General features: G+C 44.5%; 1 protein-coding gene across 1 annotated transcript in view; it reads right to left on the bottom strand.

Moving 5' to 3' along the window:
* The window catches only part of itchb (itchy E3 ubiquitin protein ligase b), a 36,561-nt gene that overhangs the window by 6,837 nt on the left and 14,707 nt on the right, over positions 1 to 15,017 (bottom strand). Inside the window, exons 7-19 of the mRNA XM_035382244.1 lie at positions 14,439 to 14,617; positions 13,034 to 13,241; positions 10,831 to 10,926; positions 10,014 to 10,188; positions 7,073 to 7,142; positions 6,660 to 6,744; positions 5,726 to 5,854; positions 5,437 to 5,509; positions 4,315 to 4,386; positions 3,307 to 3,395; positions 1,733 to 1,892; positions 435 to 568; positions 60 to 200 (exon numbers count right to left, since the gene is read on the bottom strand). Of these exons, the coding sequence (XP_035238135.1) occupies positions 60 to 200; positions 435 to 568; positions 1,733 to 1,892; positions 3,307 to 3,395; positions 4,315 to 4,386; positions 5,437 to 5,509; positions 5,726 to 5,854; positions 6,660 to 6,744; positions 7,073 to 7,142; positions 10,014 to 10,188; positions 10,831 to 10,926; positions 13,034 to 13,241; positions 14,439 to 14,617 (1,611 nt within the window). The remainder of the gene's footprint in view (positions 1 to 59; positions 201 to 434; positions 569 to 1,732; positions 1,893 to 3,306; positions 3,396 to 4,314; positions 4,387 to 5,436; positions 5,510 to 5,725; positions 5,855 to 6,659; positions 6,745 to 7,072; positions 7,143 to 10,013; positions 10,189 to 10,830; positions 10,927 to 13,033; positions 13,242 to 14,438; positions 14,618 to 15,017) is intronic.

Below are 15,017 nucleotides of genomic sequence, written 5' to 3'. Positions count from 1 at the left end.
AGGAGAAAGACCCAGAGACCAAGTTTACGGGAATGGAGCAGGCAGAGGGCGGGGCCCACCTGATGTACTCCTCTTTGTTTTCTTCCGTTACGAGAACGTTCCCTCCATCCGGCTTGAGCTCGTGAGTGGTGATCTCCCCCAGGATCTCCTTGTCCACAGAGAAGTACATCTCCAGCCCGCACTCCTCAATGTCGTTCTCCCTGACAAAAGGAAAAGAGTCAATTATTAATAAGTTCCTGCTCCATGGAGGAAAATTAATTGTTGCATGGCTGGTAAATCAGCATTGACATTAATTAACTGAAAAGGAACCATTCCATCGGCATTGGAAAACTGCATACACACACACACAAAACAGACACAAGCACGCACGCGCGCACACTTTCTGTACTGAAGCTCATTCAAATGTGAAACTGAAATGGGAACACGCCACTCACTTGATCCAGATGAGGGAGTTGTAGAATTCAGGATCGATGGACTCCAGATCGTTTAAGCTCAAAGGCTTGTTAAGCATGCGCTTGTAGAAGGGGAGGGAGAACCCTGTGTCAATGAACTTCCCGTGGAACAGTGCCTGAGAGACGAAAAAATACATCAACTGAAAACCACGTGTTAGCGGATGAGCGCACCTTTATCAGCCAAATTGGGCGTTTGTTTTACCATCAGTGAGTTTAAGCAATGGTTCTTAAGTTTGGGCCTGGGGCCCCCCTGTGTATGCTGGTTTTCATTTGACCCACAATCGCAATCCAAGAATTTTAACAAGCTGTTCATTTTTCTTAATTGCTCTTTAAATGTTTAGAGCGATTTAACCCACATCATGTTAGAGATGGCTATGCATAGACGTGTGTGGAAATACCTACATCGACCAGGGTGTATACAAGGCATATACAGCGTAGAGTTGAAGTAGGGCCTGCACACTAGTAATAACGGTTGATTGTCTTTAACCTATAGCGATTTGTCTCCATATGTGGCTTCATATGCCTGGGCTGACATCAGATACCAGGTGACCTAAACCAGATGACCTACTAGGTCTACTATATCAGTCTATATACAGGAGGGAAAAGGGCACTTTTAGTTTTACCCTACAAAGATCCAATTTTGATCAAAACTTTGTTTGACACCAATAAAAGATTTACATGGAGTTCAGGAGTGCAGACTCTATTTCTAAACTCTAGAAGTAGCTATGCATGCCTTGAAAAAAATGTAAAAAATGTTTTAACTGATCTAATAGGTGAATCAATTGGCTCCTAATTGGACACATGGCTCCTAAAACTAACCATCTGGTAGATAATGAAGAATTCAAAGACAAAGCAAATGATAATGAGCCAAGCTTGTATTGTGTTGTACATGTTCAACAAACTAATTAGGAGCCTACTGATTCACAACAGTCTTTAATTTGATCAAAGAGTGACAAATTTTGTCACCTCTTTTTATGTAATTGTATGTAATTTGCACCACAGCACAATAAGCACAATGTGATCAAGGGACTTTTATATCTTCATGGCATGTATGGTTATTTCAATCAATGTGGCTTTAAATAAGGGTAAATAATCCCTCTAAAGATGAAGCATGAACACAATTAAGAAAAACAAACAGCTTGTTAAAATTCTAGGATTGCAGCTGTAGTTGGAATGCAAATCAGCAAACACGGGGGGGGGCCCAGGACCGAACTTGCAAACCACTGATTTGAATGGTAACGGTACAACAGAAGCATTAGTTAGCCAATTAAAATCCTCACCATGGCAATGAAGCGGCCAATGAACTTGAAGTATTTGAGGTGGTCGGGGTTGATGTAGGAGGCGGGGTTTATCTGCAGACAGTAGTTGTCCTTCCCGGCGTACTCAAACAGGCAGTACATAGGGTTCAGCACCTCGTGTGAGAGCAAGAAGAACCACTCCCTGCATACATATAAGCAAAAAGAAAACACATTATACTCATCCTACACATCATCATCACAATCATCATCAACTTTAGGTTATTAAATTGACTAATGAGGCAATTTGTCCCACCCACACCAGCTTCACACAGAGGAGTTCTTCCCACATCATTACATTACATTTTATTTGGCAGACGCTTTTATCCAGTGACTTTCAATAAGTGCATATGGAAGGTCATTGGAACAACCACACACACAGGTCAGATAAAGTAAAATTCTCATAATGTAGCAGCTAACCATAGCCACGAACATCAAATCTCGTTCAAACAGTGAAGCGCAGGCTAAGTCAGTAAAGCTATGACTAAGTCTTAAGCTAGAAATGAGGCACGATTACAAGGGATATGACAAAGAACTGAAAGAACATCAAGATGAGGATACAAGTACAACAACAAAGTGCAAGGAGATGAAGATACAAGTGTCACATGAGTGTGGAGGAAGTGGAAAAGTTAGTCAAGAGAATCTGAAGAAATGTGTCTTCAGATCATTGCAGAAAATGGGCAGTGACTGAGCGGTTCATAGCAGTTAAACAGCAGTGATGTCCCCCTGCTCAGGGAATTAGGACCATATGCACCCAACCCTCCCATTAAAATCCAGTGTGTCTGTTAACCCTTATTACACACAAACTGTGCTATACTGGTAAGCCCTTGCTGTTTGGTTCTCAAGTCTAAGTTTTCCAATGGAAATGAAATCCTGATGAGTCCTCTCTATCAGTACAGTCAGACAGCACACTGCTGATTGATGAGAAGTCTGTGATAATTTATGGAAAACATAACCATTAAGGCTTTAGAGAAGGTGTCTTCAAAAGCTTCAACAATACTTCAATAATAGAAGGTTATTCAATGGCTTGTATCCAATCTCGTATAGATTCAGGGTAAATCTAGTGGATACTGAACACTCGGCATGCAATCAATTTGGCCTACATTAACTGAAAGAGTACAACATAACCATCCACTCCAATCATGCAAAATTCCCCAAGATAAGCTGTCTGAATAATTCTAGGTTTGGCCTGATGATTAAAAACTATGCTCACTGGTAATGCAACAGTATAGATTTCCAGTATTTCACTCATTTATGTTATACAGCTCAAAAAGGCAAATCTAGAATAGCTTGTTTAAGTTTCTGATTTCATATTGGCTGTAGTTACCCACTGTTGAATACCAATTATTCATTCCCACTCATCATTCTCCCACATGAAGTTAAAGTTACAGTCAGGACTTAATAGTAAAACCATTCATTTTTCCTGGTGTAAGACTGGCATGTACAAATCCCCCCACTCAAAGTAATTTATTCATAAATTTAGGGTGTCCCCATTCTGGACCGCCACAAGGTGAAAGCGGCCAGAAGGCAGATGGTAGGTAGTGATTGGATGAGCTTGCCTGGCCACACCCCCGTAGTCCAATCCTTCCTCTCCTGGGAAAATGATCCAAAGTCGTCGTCGCAGGTCCTGTGCGTTGAAGCTCATGATCTACAGACAAACACACAGGGGCAGAAGGAAGCCGTTACAATGAAAGCAAAGGTGTGGACAGATGAGACGGAGATTCACTTGTATCAGAGTGATGGCAAGAGCAGTGTGGAGGCCAAAAGGAACTGCCCAACATCCAAAGCACCCCCGTCATCTGTGTAAAATGTTGGTGGGGGGATGAATGGCTGCCACAGGTACAGGCTCATTTGTCTTCATTCATGAGGTAACTGCTGATAGCAGCAGCAGAATGAAATCTGAAGTGTACAGAAGCATCTTATCTGCTCAAGCTGAAAGCCCCCAAACTCATTGGACGGCGCTTCATCCTACAGCAAGACAATGATCCCAAACAAACTGCTAATGCAACAAAAGATATTTTAAAACCAAAAACTGTAAAATGATTGACTGGACAAGTCAGTCAATTGATCTGAATCCAAGTGAACATGCGTTTCACATGCTGAAGAGAAAACTTAGGGCAACTGGCCCCAAAACAAGCAGGACCAGAAGATGGCTGCAGTACAGGCCTGGCAGAGTATCACCAGAGAAGATACTCAGTGTCTGGTGATGTCTATGGGTCACAGACTTAAAGCAGTTATTGCCAAGTATATGCAACAAAGTACAAAACATAACCACTTTCATTTACGTAACATTAACATGTCCCAAGCATTATGGTGCCCTGAAATGGGGGAAAGCTATGCATAAAAAGTGCTGTAAATACCACATTTAAATAAAAATGTATTAAAAATGTATAAAAATATACTCCTACATAAAAGCTAAGAATGTGCAATTCAACAACATTGTTTAATTACAAATATAAAATTTTAATAAAAAAATTAAATATGTCAAATTCATGTTGCTATCTTCAATTCCTCATCTTGAATTCAGTTTGGCCCCCTTCATTTCCTGTGTTAATATGCACACTCACCTGCTGGAACGAGTCTTCAAACAGAGTCTTCCGGGTTACGGTGATCTTAATGTGCTGAGGCATTGCCAATTGCTGTTAAAAAAAGGAAGCATCTTTCATCACACAAGTGCATTACCCCTGGCTCCTCTCTGGTCATAAACTACCCCTTGCTCATCATTAAAATGTGATATTTTTATCCACAATTCCAGGAAAATCCACAGATGTTCACATATGAAGATTAACGCAGACGTGTCATTTTTAAATTGACTGATGAATGGGACTAATAAAGATATTAAATTCTTTCTGAGGCTTTCAACATAGCACTTGGACTGTCATGACACTCTACCCCTGACAACCCCCTCCACCTTCAACACAGGAAACTGGGGAGTGGCCTAGTCGATAAGGATCAGGCCTTCGAAACACAAGGTCGTTTCAAATTCCAAAGCTGCCTTCTCCAAGACGTGAGCAGTCAGCCAACAAGAAGGTGTCGATGCAATCAAGATTTTTTTTTTTTGTCGTCACACTATCAACAATTCAACCGCAAAGTTGCTGGAACAAAAGCATATTTCTGATTCATAAACATGTCAAAAGGTCATGGCCTAAAACAAAATTAACCGTAATTTAGCAACAACTGCCAGTCCAATCTTTACAAAACCTTTGCTTACTTGCCTGTCTATCTTGTCTGTGTCCCTTGTTTTCTCAGTCTACTGTATAATTGCTGCTATAACTGCATCCAAATATATATTTTAAATTCTGTTTGGTTTTGCAGATTTTTTTTGTCAAGTTCTGTTGTTCTGTGCAATGTTGTTATTACCAAGTCCAAGGGAGCCCCAGTCCTGGAGGTTTTAGCTAGCCATTTAGCCTGGCTCAATTAGCTGTGTATACTAATGTTGCTTCAGTCCTTTATGAAACTAGAGTAAGGTCTTTCATATAGGGACATGAACAGTCTTCAGCTGTCACTGCTGAGCTCATCAATAAATTTAGCTAAAATGGAAATGATAGGGCTAATTAAATCATTGAGAGCAGAAGTTGGTATGAAATGGATACCTGTGGGGCTAGTATAATTATGATTTAGCTGTGTTCAGCTCCCCCTTTACATGCATAAACACATACAAATAAAAGGTTCCTGAAGCCAGAACTCACCTGACACCAGAACCGGAAGTACTGAACTTTGGCTTTGAAGTCTCGCACGTATGTGATCTGTGGGCCATTTTCCCTGAGAGGGCAGTAATATAGAGATAGATGGGGGAGGAGTGAAGGGAAAATAGAGACAAAGGGAGAGAGAGACGTGGGTCAGTATCAGTATAACTAGCACGTCTCCTACCTCTAGAACACAATATAAGATGTTCTGCTCGTGTTATGATGCGTGCTGTAAAAGTGCTTGGGAGGGGGGAGGAATATGAGACTGAGGGGGTCACAGGGGGGCACTCACAGTGAGGACTTCCCGGTCCGCGGGTCGATGTAGGTGGTGGTTTTCCGGTTGTGGTCTACGAAGTAGGGGATTCCGTCCACCGTGAAGCGCATCTCCCAGCCCTCCGGCAGCGGCTTCTCGTTCAGCAGCCTGGAGGGGCGGGGCACAGGGTTCAAAGCCATGCCCCCCTCCACCCAACACTCATCCTCTCAAACAGACCTCATCTCGCTGAAGGTGTTACATTATATCCAGTTATAACCCAATGGCCATTATCATAAACAGTCAACATGGGCCATTATTATAACCAATCACCATGGGCCCTAACTATAACCAATCACCATGGGCCATTACAATAACCAATCACCACGGACCATTGTTAAACCAACCACCATGGGTATTCATTACTACATCCATGGCTCCTCATTTCACACTGTAGCCACACAGCCACAAATAAATATCCAAACATTTTAAACTTTCATTGAATTTATCCCTTCACTCAAATATTTTTGGGTGTGTAAGTACTCTCAGTCAGTCTGGCACAGCACAGACAAGCCCACACTCCCCTTGAAACAGTGGGCGACAGGTTATTGATTTCTTATGCATTGCTAAAATCACTTAGCAGATGCTCTTATCCAGAGCGGCGTGCAAAGACAATGTAAGTGTGAACTCATCTATTCGGCAGTTGCAGTAAGCTGGAACGGACTGTGAGTGGAAGAAGCTACATCACACACAGCCTGCACAGACGGGCTGTGGGCTCGACAGTGACTGAGGGGAGGTCACAGTCCCCGCTAGAACAGTGCAGGAGTACGATGTGGCCCCCAGCGGTTCCTATTCATAGTTTGGTGCCCCTCCAAATGAAATTCTTAAGGCCGTCCCATCCATGCGTCTCCTTCCGGAACCTCCGTTTCGTGAGGCTGCGAACGATCGGTCAAGAGTGCGGTGAGCGGAGGCTCACCCCTGAGTCCGCGGGTCCTCCCACTGCGTGCTGCGAGTCGGGTGATGCAGGAAGTACACCCTGCCGTTACTGTCCGTCCGTTTCTCTGCGACAGAACAGAGAGGATAAACCAGGCCGGCTCGCTCTAATACAACATATCAACTTCTTCCCTTTAAAGACAGCTTAAATAAATATGACTTTCATTACAATTACAATACTCTAACATTGCACTTTCAGTGTGTTCATACATATTTTTCTGACCCTAACACATCATTTTTTACTTTCTTTTACAGTTGCGTCTGCTAAGCCACTCAACCCAATGTATACGTTTAAAAGGACAGACCATTGTCTGTTCAGCTGCTCTGCTCACTGTATATGATGAGAGGTAAGCTCTAGTCTTGTGTGTGTATATATGGTAAACAGTGCAGTTTTACCCCATCCATGTGGCAGAGGTCCCAGGGGATCAAACTCCTTGTTCTGTGCTGCAGAAACCGCATCTTGAAGCTTCAGGGGACCAAAAGAAACGTGGGTTTAGAGAAGTGCTACACAGACAGGGGAGAGATAACAGCCAGGAAGGACACCCTGGGTGCTTCCCCTCCACATCACAGCTCAGCTAGCAGACCAGGAAAACCGCATTAAAACATACAGCATTTCCCATACACTGGTTTTATCTGGGCTGCCGGCCAAAACAGATTTGAGCCACGGTAGACTCACGCTATTTCGAACACAAAGTGTGTGGTGTTTGTAACACCGTGAGGTACTGTGGTATTCTGAACACAGGAAAGTAGTGGAGTCGTTTTGTCCTTTTCTGAATAACTATTGGTCCAATTCAGTTTTGGTCTCTGAGAGCCAATAAGCAACCACAATCATAAACCGCATTCATCAGGAGAAACTGCCATTTAACTTATGGATGTCAACTTGTACATGAAGCAGCCACCTCCCCATGTTTCGATGTTTTGTTTGGAACACCACAAGCCTATGCTGGTTGTTTATTTACGCAAGCAACACACTATACTTAACCTTCATTATTTTTCCTTTCAAGTGTCAAAGTGCCATATAACTGTCAATTCACTGTGCGAGCTGCCCGTCCTCCCTCCCTCCAATGTTGCCAACTCCGCTTATTATAAACAGCTTTGGGCTGGCTTCTTTTTTCTGAAAGTCGCTGTTAAATTTAATGAGTCGCAGGTTGAGGTTTAATGGGCTTGTTTTAGTTTGGGTGTGCATATTTTTGGGCTTTTTTCATTGTTTGCTGTTTTGGGATAAAATTAAAGCTACACTAAGCAAAATACTGCTAGCTGTGTTTTCAAACAAGCCAGCTCTCCCCCTACTCTCCCTGTGCCAAAGAGCTCTGCTGCTTGTGTATTGCGCACAATTCCCACACTCACCACAAGCTCTTCCTAAGAAGACTAAAGGGCCAAGAAGATGTCTGCTATGTAAATCAGTATTTGACATGTGACCCATTTAAACAGCTGAATACAAATGATGGGAGAGTGAGGTTTTATGAACCCAAAAATAGGCGGTGCTACAATCAACTTTCAATCAGCAACTTGTTTGAGCCAATCAAATTTCTTCTCACACCAACTGGCTCAAATCATAGTCACTAATGAACAGGGCTGACGCGATCACCGTATAACAGTCATACCATGGCTATGAAAATCCATAGTTAAATTTTCTGTTGCTCTGCTTTTAAATGTTTATACCATTCTCAATTTCGTTTTATATAAAAGCTGCCAGTAAAAAGCTGTTGTGCGTATTTTCAAATATAGAATGAAGAACAACTGTTACCCTGTCTGCTTCCTTCTATGCTTCTTCTAAAATGTGTGCCGACTTCCACATACACCTCTCCTGCTGGACAGGAGTAGCAGCAGGCATTTTGAACTTAACTGACAGGTTTGTGCAAGTAGGAGAGAGGGGAAAGAATGTTCTGAACATGAGCTAATTTTATGAAGCCAGACCACATAGAATCTTTAAAAAAAAAGATTTTGTCCTACAATAATAAAAATACTGAAGATTCTTTTGAAAGTCAAATTGTTCACTGTGGTGGTGGTACAACTGGTCTTGCCTCCCTTTACCGGAAAAACAAGCGAGGAGAAATGTGAATTTGAGCAACTCAGTCAGGGCAGGTATTCAGTACTACAGGAAGCAGACTCCCTGTCATTCCCTCAAACCCCACTGACTGCTCCTCTTCCTCACACAGAACCTCAAGGAGGACCCCTAAATCGGTGTACGAATAGACAACAACCTACAGCACAATAACATGCCATTCTTTTGGTAATGTTCAGGCCTATATGACAGAACTTATATAGATTTATTTTGATTTACTAAAGGAGTTCTACAGGCAGAAAATGACTGGTCAAAAGCCAACACAGGCTGTTTAACAAACAATGGAAGTACAGTATGTGCTTGAGCAGTAACCTAAGGTTCATTCCAATCGCTTATTTTCACTCCTTGCATCTCATTCTCACGGCATTTCCTTGCTCCTTATCTCCACCTAACAGACAATGTGAGGAAGAGATGCAAAAATGAGATACGAGGAAGCAAGGCTACACGCATTAGGTAAAAGGAACATCCTTGCTCCGTCAATCGTCAGTTTGAAGCGGCGTCAAATTACTGATGTGCCAGATGTGGAAAGGTGGACCCGCAGGTGGATCGTTCAGATATTGCCTGTTCCGAAAAAAGAGTTCCGCAAAGGCTGCACTCGTGTACCCTCGCTGAAGCATCCTCCTCACTCCTCACTCCTCACTCCTCACTCCTCACTCCTCACTCCTCACTCCTCACTCCTCACTCCTCACTCCTCACTCCTCACTCCTCACTCCTCACTCCTCACTCCTCACTCCTCACTCCTCACTCCTCCATGGAGGATTTAATGGATTTGAACGTCCTTAAAGATGGCGGACCTCGACGATTTCCGGGTCACACGAGGACCGAGGAGACGAGAACGGATAAAATAAGCGACTGGACTGAACCTCTAATGAATATTACCAAGGGTAGTAATGATGGTTTTATAGGTCTGGCAGTTAGCAGGCTACATACCAAAAAAATGGCTCCAATACAACAGTGTAGAGACAGAGAAGCACCATCTGGTTCCATATTAAAAGAAATTGGATGTTTGAATAGGCTGCTGCAGTAATTACTTTGAAATTGCTTTTTCATCCTCTGTGTTATTTGTGAACCTAAATTTCATAACTGTGACAGCCCCACCAATGACCTTGGGGAAAACCCACCCATTTTGATTCTGCGAAGCATTGATCGCTCATCACAACTGAATACTTTGCTTCGGTCACCTCGGGGTACAAGCCTAACTCGGGGTGTAACAGTAGTGCCTTAACGCAGGGATTCGAACCCGTGTCCCCTGCGTTCTGAATGGAGACCCACCCCGAAGATGAACCTCTGGTTGAACTGCTGCATGGCTCCCTGCAGCTGGTCGCGCTGGTGCTGCCACTGCTCGTAGTTCCTGACCGACTCCACCGTGGGGCGCTGCCACGTGGTGCTCCTGCTGATGTGATCCACAAAGTACACCCTGCCCATGGGATCCACACGCCGCTCCCACCTGGAGAGAGGGGGCACATGCGAACACACACACACACACACACACACACAGAGACAAGGACACACGCACGTGCACACACACACACACACACACACACACACACACACACACACACAAAGGGACGCACAGGCACACACACACATGCACACAGACAGACACAATAAAAATTTGTAACCTGCAGGACCCTCCACTCTCAGCATTTGACCCCAAATAGTCTCAGTATTATGCCTCTCATATATTGTTACTATTATACTTGCTAATACTCCTGTTCACATCAACATGCATGTATGCTGAAAGCAGTTATTCAAAGCTGTTAACAGCTGATGTTTGTTTATTACCCTGAAGCAGGAAAGACACAGACGTGGAGTATCCATGACTACTCACTGACGTGGGCAGTCGTTCACATTAATATTAATGAGACGGAGAATGAAGTCGTCTCATTGGATAAAGACGCTGCACTTATGGCATTAACGAATGGAGTGAGACTGAGTGAAAGCTCTCTCTCAGCAATGCGTCACTGTTAACGCAGACAGGCGGGGTCTTCCCGCAGCGCACAGGAGAGGGAGGGGTCAGAAGAGGGACAGGCTGCGAGAGTACTCATTAGGAAACGGCAGCAGGTTTTTGGTCGAAGCGGGTCCCTACCCCGGAGGCAGGGGATCTGGCCTCTCCCAAGTCGTCCTCTTCTCTACGTGATCCACGAAATACATGCGCCCGTTGGGGTCTACCCTCTGCTCCCACCTGCCAGACAGACGCACAGACAGAGCCGGACGGGCGGGTCAGGACGAGACACTCACCCCAATCCTCCACCTCCCTCCATTTTGTAACGGAAATAAAAAACAAGCAAGCAAAAAGCTATCACGTTATCATGATATTTGTATATTATTTGTATATACTTGTACATTAACCAGGTAACCACAAAATACTGTGACATGTACCTCGTATCGACCGAACATCTTTTTAAAAACCATAATGTGATTTTTTTGGTAGGGTATGGTAGGCTAAGCACTGATGTCACATTTCCTCCAGACCTCCTCCCCCTCACTCGGGCTGACTGGTAAAGACACACCCGCTGTGGCTGTAGAGGAAGCCGGGGAACTCGATTGTCAAAATGTCAGAAAACTCAATTTCTGCCCACACATCTCAATGTCCATAGACCACTGATCCTTTGGTAAGCTGTAAGGGTCACTGATGAATCTGATCACCTTTATTTTTATAAGATAATTGTTTGTTTTACTTCTGGTTTCACAGCTTTCCCTAATAACTTATTATTAGCAGCATTATTAGTACGGCAGGTTTCTGAGTGAGGGGGAGGTGTTCCAGTGGAAAAAAGGCATGACTGCATAGCCACTATTCGTGCAGTCGACTGTACAACAGCTCTTTCCCATTATAGAAGTGTCTTCTGTGGGTTTTTAAGCGACAGCACTGAAGCAGAATGCTGAATGGGTCTTTTTTCCTCTGGGGGGCGGCGGCATGACTACAGACACTTTAGCAGATCCTCAATACACACTTTCATTTGACACTGACACCAGTCTAATTAACCACCACATCTGCCACTAGTAGCACAGTAATGGCACAAGCATGCATTTTGACAGATGTTACAAAAGCCCTTTAATTCCATGAGCATGGGTCAGGCTACATGTGAACAAGGGGCGGGTCACAGCATTAGCACATCAGATAGAAATACAACACGGCAGGGTCAACTTGTGACATTTTGACCCCTGTTCTCCACACTGTTTCTTTGACTCTATTATACCAATACACTGATGAGGTCCCTCACTCTTGGCTTCAGGAGGTGGACGAATGTGAATGTCCTGGGACAGTTCGGTTTCCTGAAGGAATGCAGATTTGATATCAATAGAGTGGACTGTCCATAGTTTTTAACATATCACTGACATGAGCAGTCCGAGGGACTCTGAGCCACATGCAGAAGAGCCTGCTGGGAGATCTTGCGTGTTTAGCTCCTCAAATCCTCCAGCCGCTAGCCGTGTTTTGGGTACTATGCCATCTTGTGTTTCCTTAAGGGTTAACATCCATCTTGTAGAAATGCATTTTTGGCCTATGTTTTTTACCTCCTCAAACACTCCATTTTTCTTCCAGCTATTGAGTTCATCAAGTTTAGGATATTCAAATGACTCATCATTTGTAACAAGCACATCATTGTATCCGTCAGACTGTTGTTCTCCATTCTCCAGGGGTTCAATCTGCAGAGTGTCTATCCGTGATAGGTCAGCTGACCCTGTTGCACCAGGAAAAACTAGTACTTTTGCTGTGCGGGAAATTCCAGTTTCAATTTCCACATATCTAATTGTTGGTTCTGCTTTCAGATTCAGACCTCCTTCTGTTCTTATGATAAGAGGCTGTGGATTGTCTGGACAGTCTCTGTGTCAGACACAGTGTCCATATCAATGCATACAGCATCAGATAAGTCGGCATCACCTACTGTACTGTTTTCTGCAGGGCGCTTTCGACCATCGATAGCTCTGTCAGCGTGATGAGAATTGACTCAGCCCCAGAGTCTTTCGTAGTCTAGAGTGCTGTACCCAGACATAACTGCCCCCGTGTCTACCAAACATTACCACCCCATCCCGTCCAACTACCACACCAGGGCCTTTCCATTCATTACAGTCCAGTCTTTTGCAGAATACTTTGTCTCCAGTTTCACAGCATTCATCTGTGGGACTAAGCTGCCTCCGCAGGGCTCTCTGGACTCAGTGGCCATTGGAACTAAGGTTCAACAGCGAGACCCCTGTGCACCAGGCACAGATGCATTAACAGGGAGTGCGGTACCGCAAACGCAACAATAAAGCGACTTTAAAACTAGACTTAACAGTCCGGCTGGCCTTACCCAGGGGGCATTGGGGCGGCGTTGACAGAGGGGATTCTGGGAGTGGCGGGGCCGGCTCCGGCCGCCTGCCTGCCTCCTGCGGCCCCGGGCTCTGGGGGCCCCAGGCCGCCGGCCGTCTCAGGGGCCCCCGCGGTCGACACCCGCGCCGCGGCTTCCGAGCTTGTCGTCCCGTCGCCGTTGCTGGGGACCGGCCCATTAGAGGACACCGCTACAAACACGGCCAGAGAACAGGGTCAAGAACTGTTAGTTAGCTATCAGTCAATCAAAGCATATACATTTACACATTCTGAAGTGTGCACTGCAAGGCACTTTGTGAAGGAGATCAAGGTCTGAATGGATTTCCCCTAGTTAAATAAAGGAAAAGGAAATCAATCAACCTCTCAACCACCCAACCATCCAACCAATCAAATATCATTACATTTTTAAGGCACATGTTTTTTGAAAAGCATTTGTGCAGAAACGTGGATTCTGTTTTCAGATCAGTTTCTATGGACACAATGTGTCCAAGACACTTTTTTGAGCAGCTATGTCAAGACCAAGAAAAGTAATTCAGGTTCTTTTAAGTACCTCTGTCAGAATTTCGTCACTCTACAGAAATATTCAAGCACTTCAGTTTTCTTATTTCATTTTAAAGTTGTGTACACTTAAGGAGTGTAGTACTCCTGTCAAACAGACCAGTGATGCGCAGATCGGCTCTGACGTCATCAGAATCCGCATGTACGCATAAATCATCCACCCGCCACCCACCCAAACTAATTATTTATTATTATTATTTATTCCAATTTAGAGATCACACATTACCGCTATTTGTCAGTGGGATATATGTAAGCATGATGATATGGTAACATATTACACTGAAGTAGGCTGGTTTTAAATAAACATTTATTTAAAGTAAAAGTTCTTCTTTTTTGGTAAAATGAAGATGGCAATAGGTATTTCCACAATAGCCTGAACACAGGCTGACATCTTTAATCCCTTCAAATTAAAATTCTGAATGTCACCGCAACTTCCCGAACACAAACAATTTAAAAGCTAATAATAACGTTTGGCAGCTGCCCAAAATAAATAAGTAATAAAACCCAACGCGTTCAGCAGTCCAAACACAGGCTGGCATATTGAGGCTAGATTATCGATTATCTCTTCAAAATAGAATTCTGAATGTCACTGCAACTTCCCAAATACCAGCAATTAAGAAGTAATACTAATGTCTGAAGGCTGTCCAACCCACCTGCTATTAATCAGAATGTTAATTTTTGTGACTCAGCCCGCCCGAACCGCAGATTAACCGTGGTGCCCGCGGATATAACTGCGATCCGCACATCACTAAAAGAGACACTACCAGCAGGCAGAGAATCCATTTAATATTGTGGATCTAGTTTAAGTCTCTAGTTTAATGATCACCCACCTGGCGAGGGGGCGGGCTTGCGAGGGGTGGGGGGCGGAGGGCGGGAGGGTCGTGGGGGTCTGAAGGGCCTGGACCCCCCCGCGGACAGGGAGGGGGACGCTGTCTTGTTGGCCACTCGGCCGTTAGGGGTGGGCCTGTCCTCCAGGCTGTCGACCGAGGGCGAGGCGTCCCTGCTGCTCCTGTGGTCACAAGGGATGCCTCCGTTACACACTCTGGAACTCTCTATTACACACTCTGGAACTCTCTATTACACACTCCGGAACTCTCCATTGCCCACTCCAGAACTCTCCATTGCCCACTCCGGAACTCTCCATTGCCCACTCCGGAACTCTCCCTTACCCACTCCAGAACTCTCCATTACCCACTCCGGAACTCTCTATTACACACTGCGGAACTCTCCCTTACCCACCCCAGAACTCTCTAGTACGCACCCCAGAACTCTACATTACCCACCCCAGAACTCTCCATTACCCACCCCAGAACTCTCCATTACCCACCCCCAGAACTCTCCATTACCCACCCCAGAACTCTCCATTACCCACCCCAGAACTCTCCATTACCCACCCCAGAACTCTCCAT

Source organism: Anguilla anguilla, chromosome 11, assembly GCF_013347855.1.
Source record: "Anguilla anguilla isolate fAngAng1 chromosome 11, fAngAng1.pri, whole genome shotgun sequence".
Taxonomy (NCBI): domain Eukaryota; kingdom Metazoa; phylum Chordata; class Actinopteri; order Anguilliformes; family Anguillidae; genus Anguilla; species Anguilla anguilla.
The sequence above is the reverse complement of the archived record's forward strand: the minus strand, read 5'-3'. Positions and strand labels throughout refer to the sequence as shown.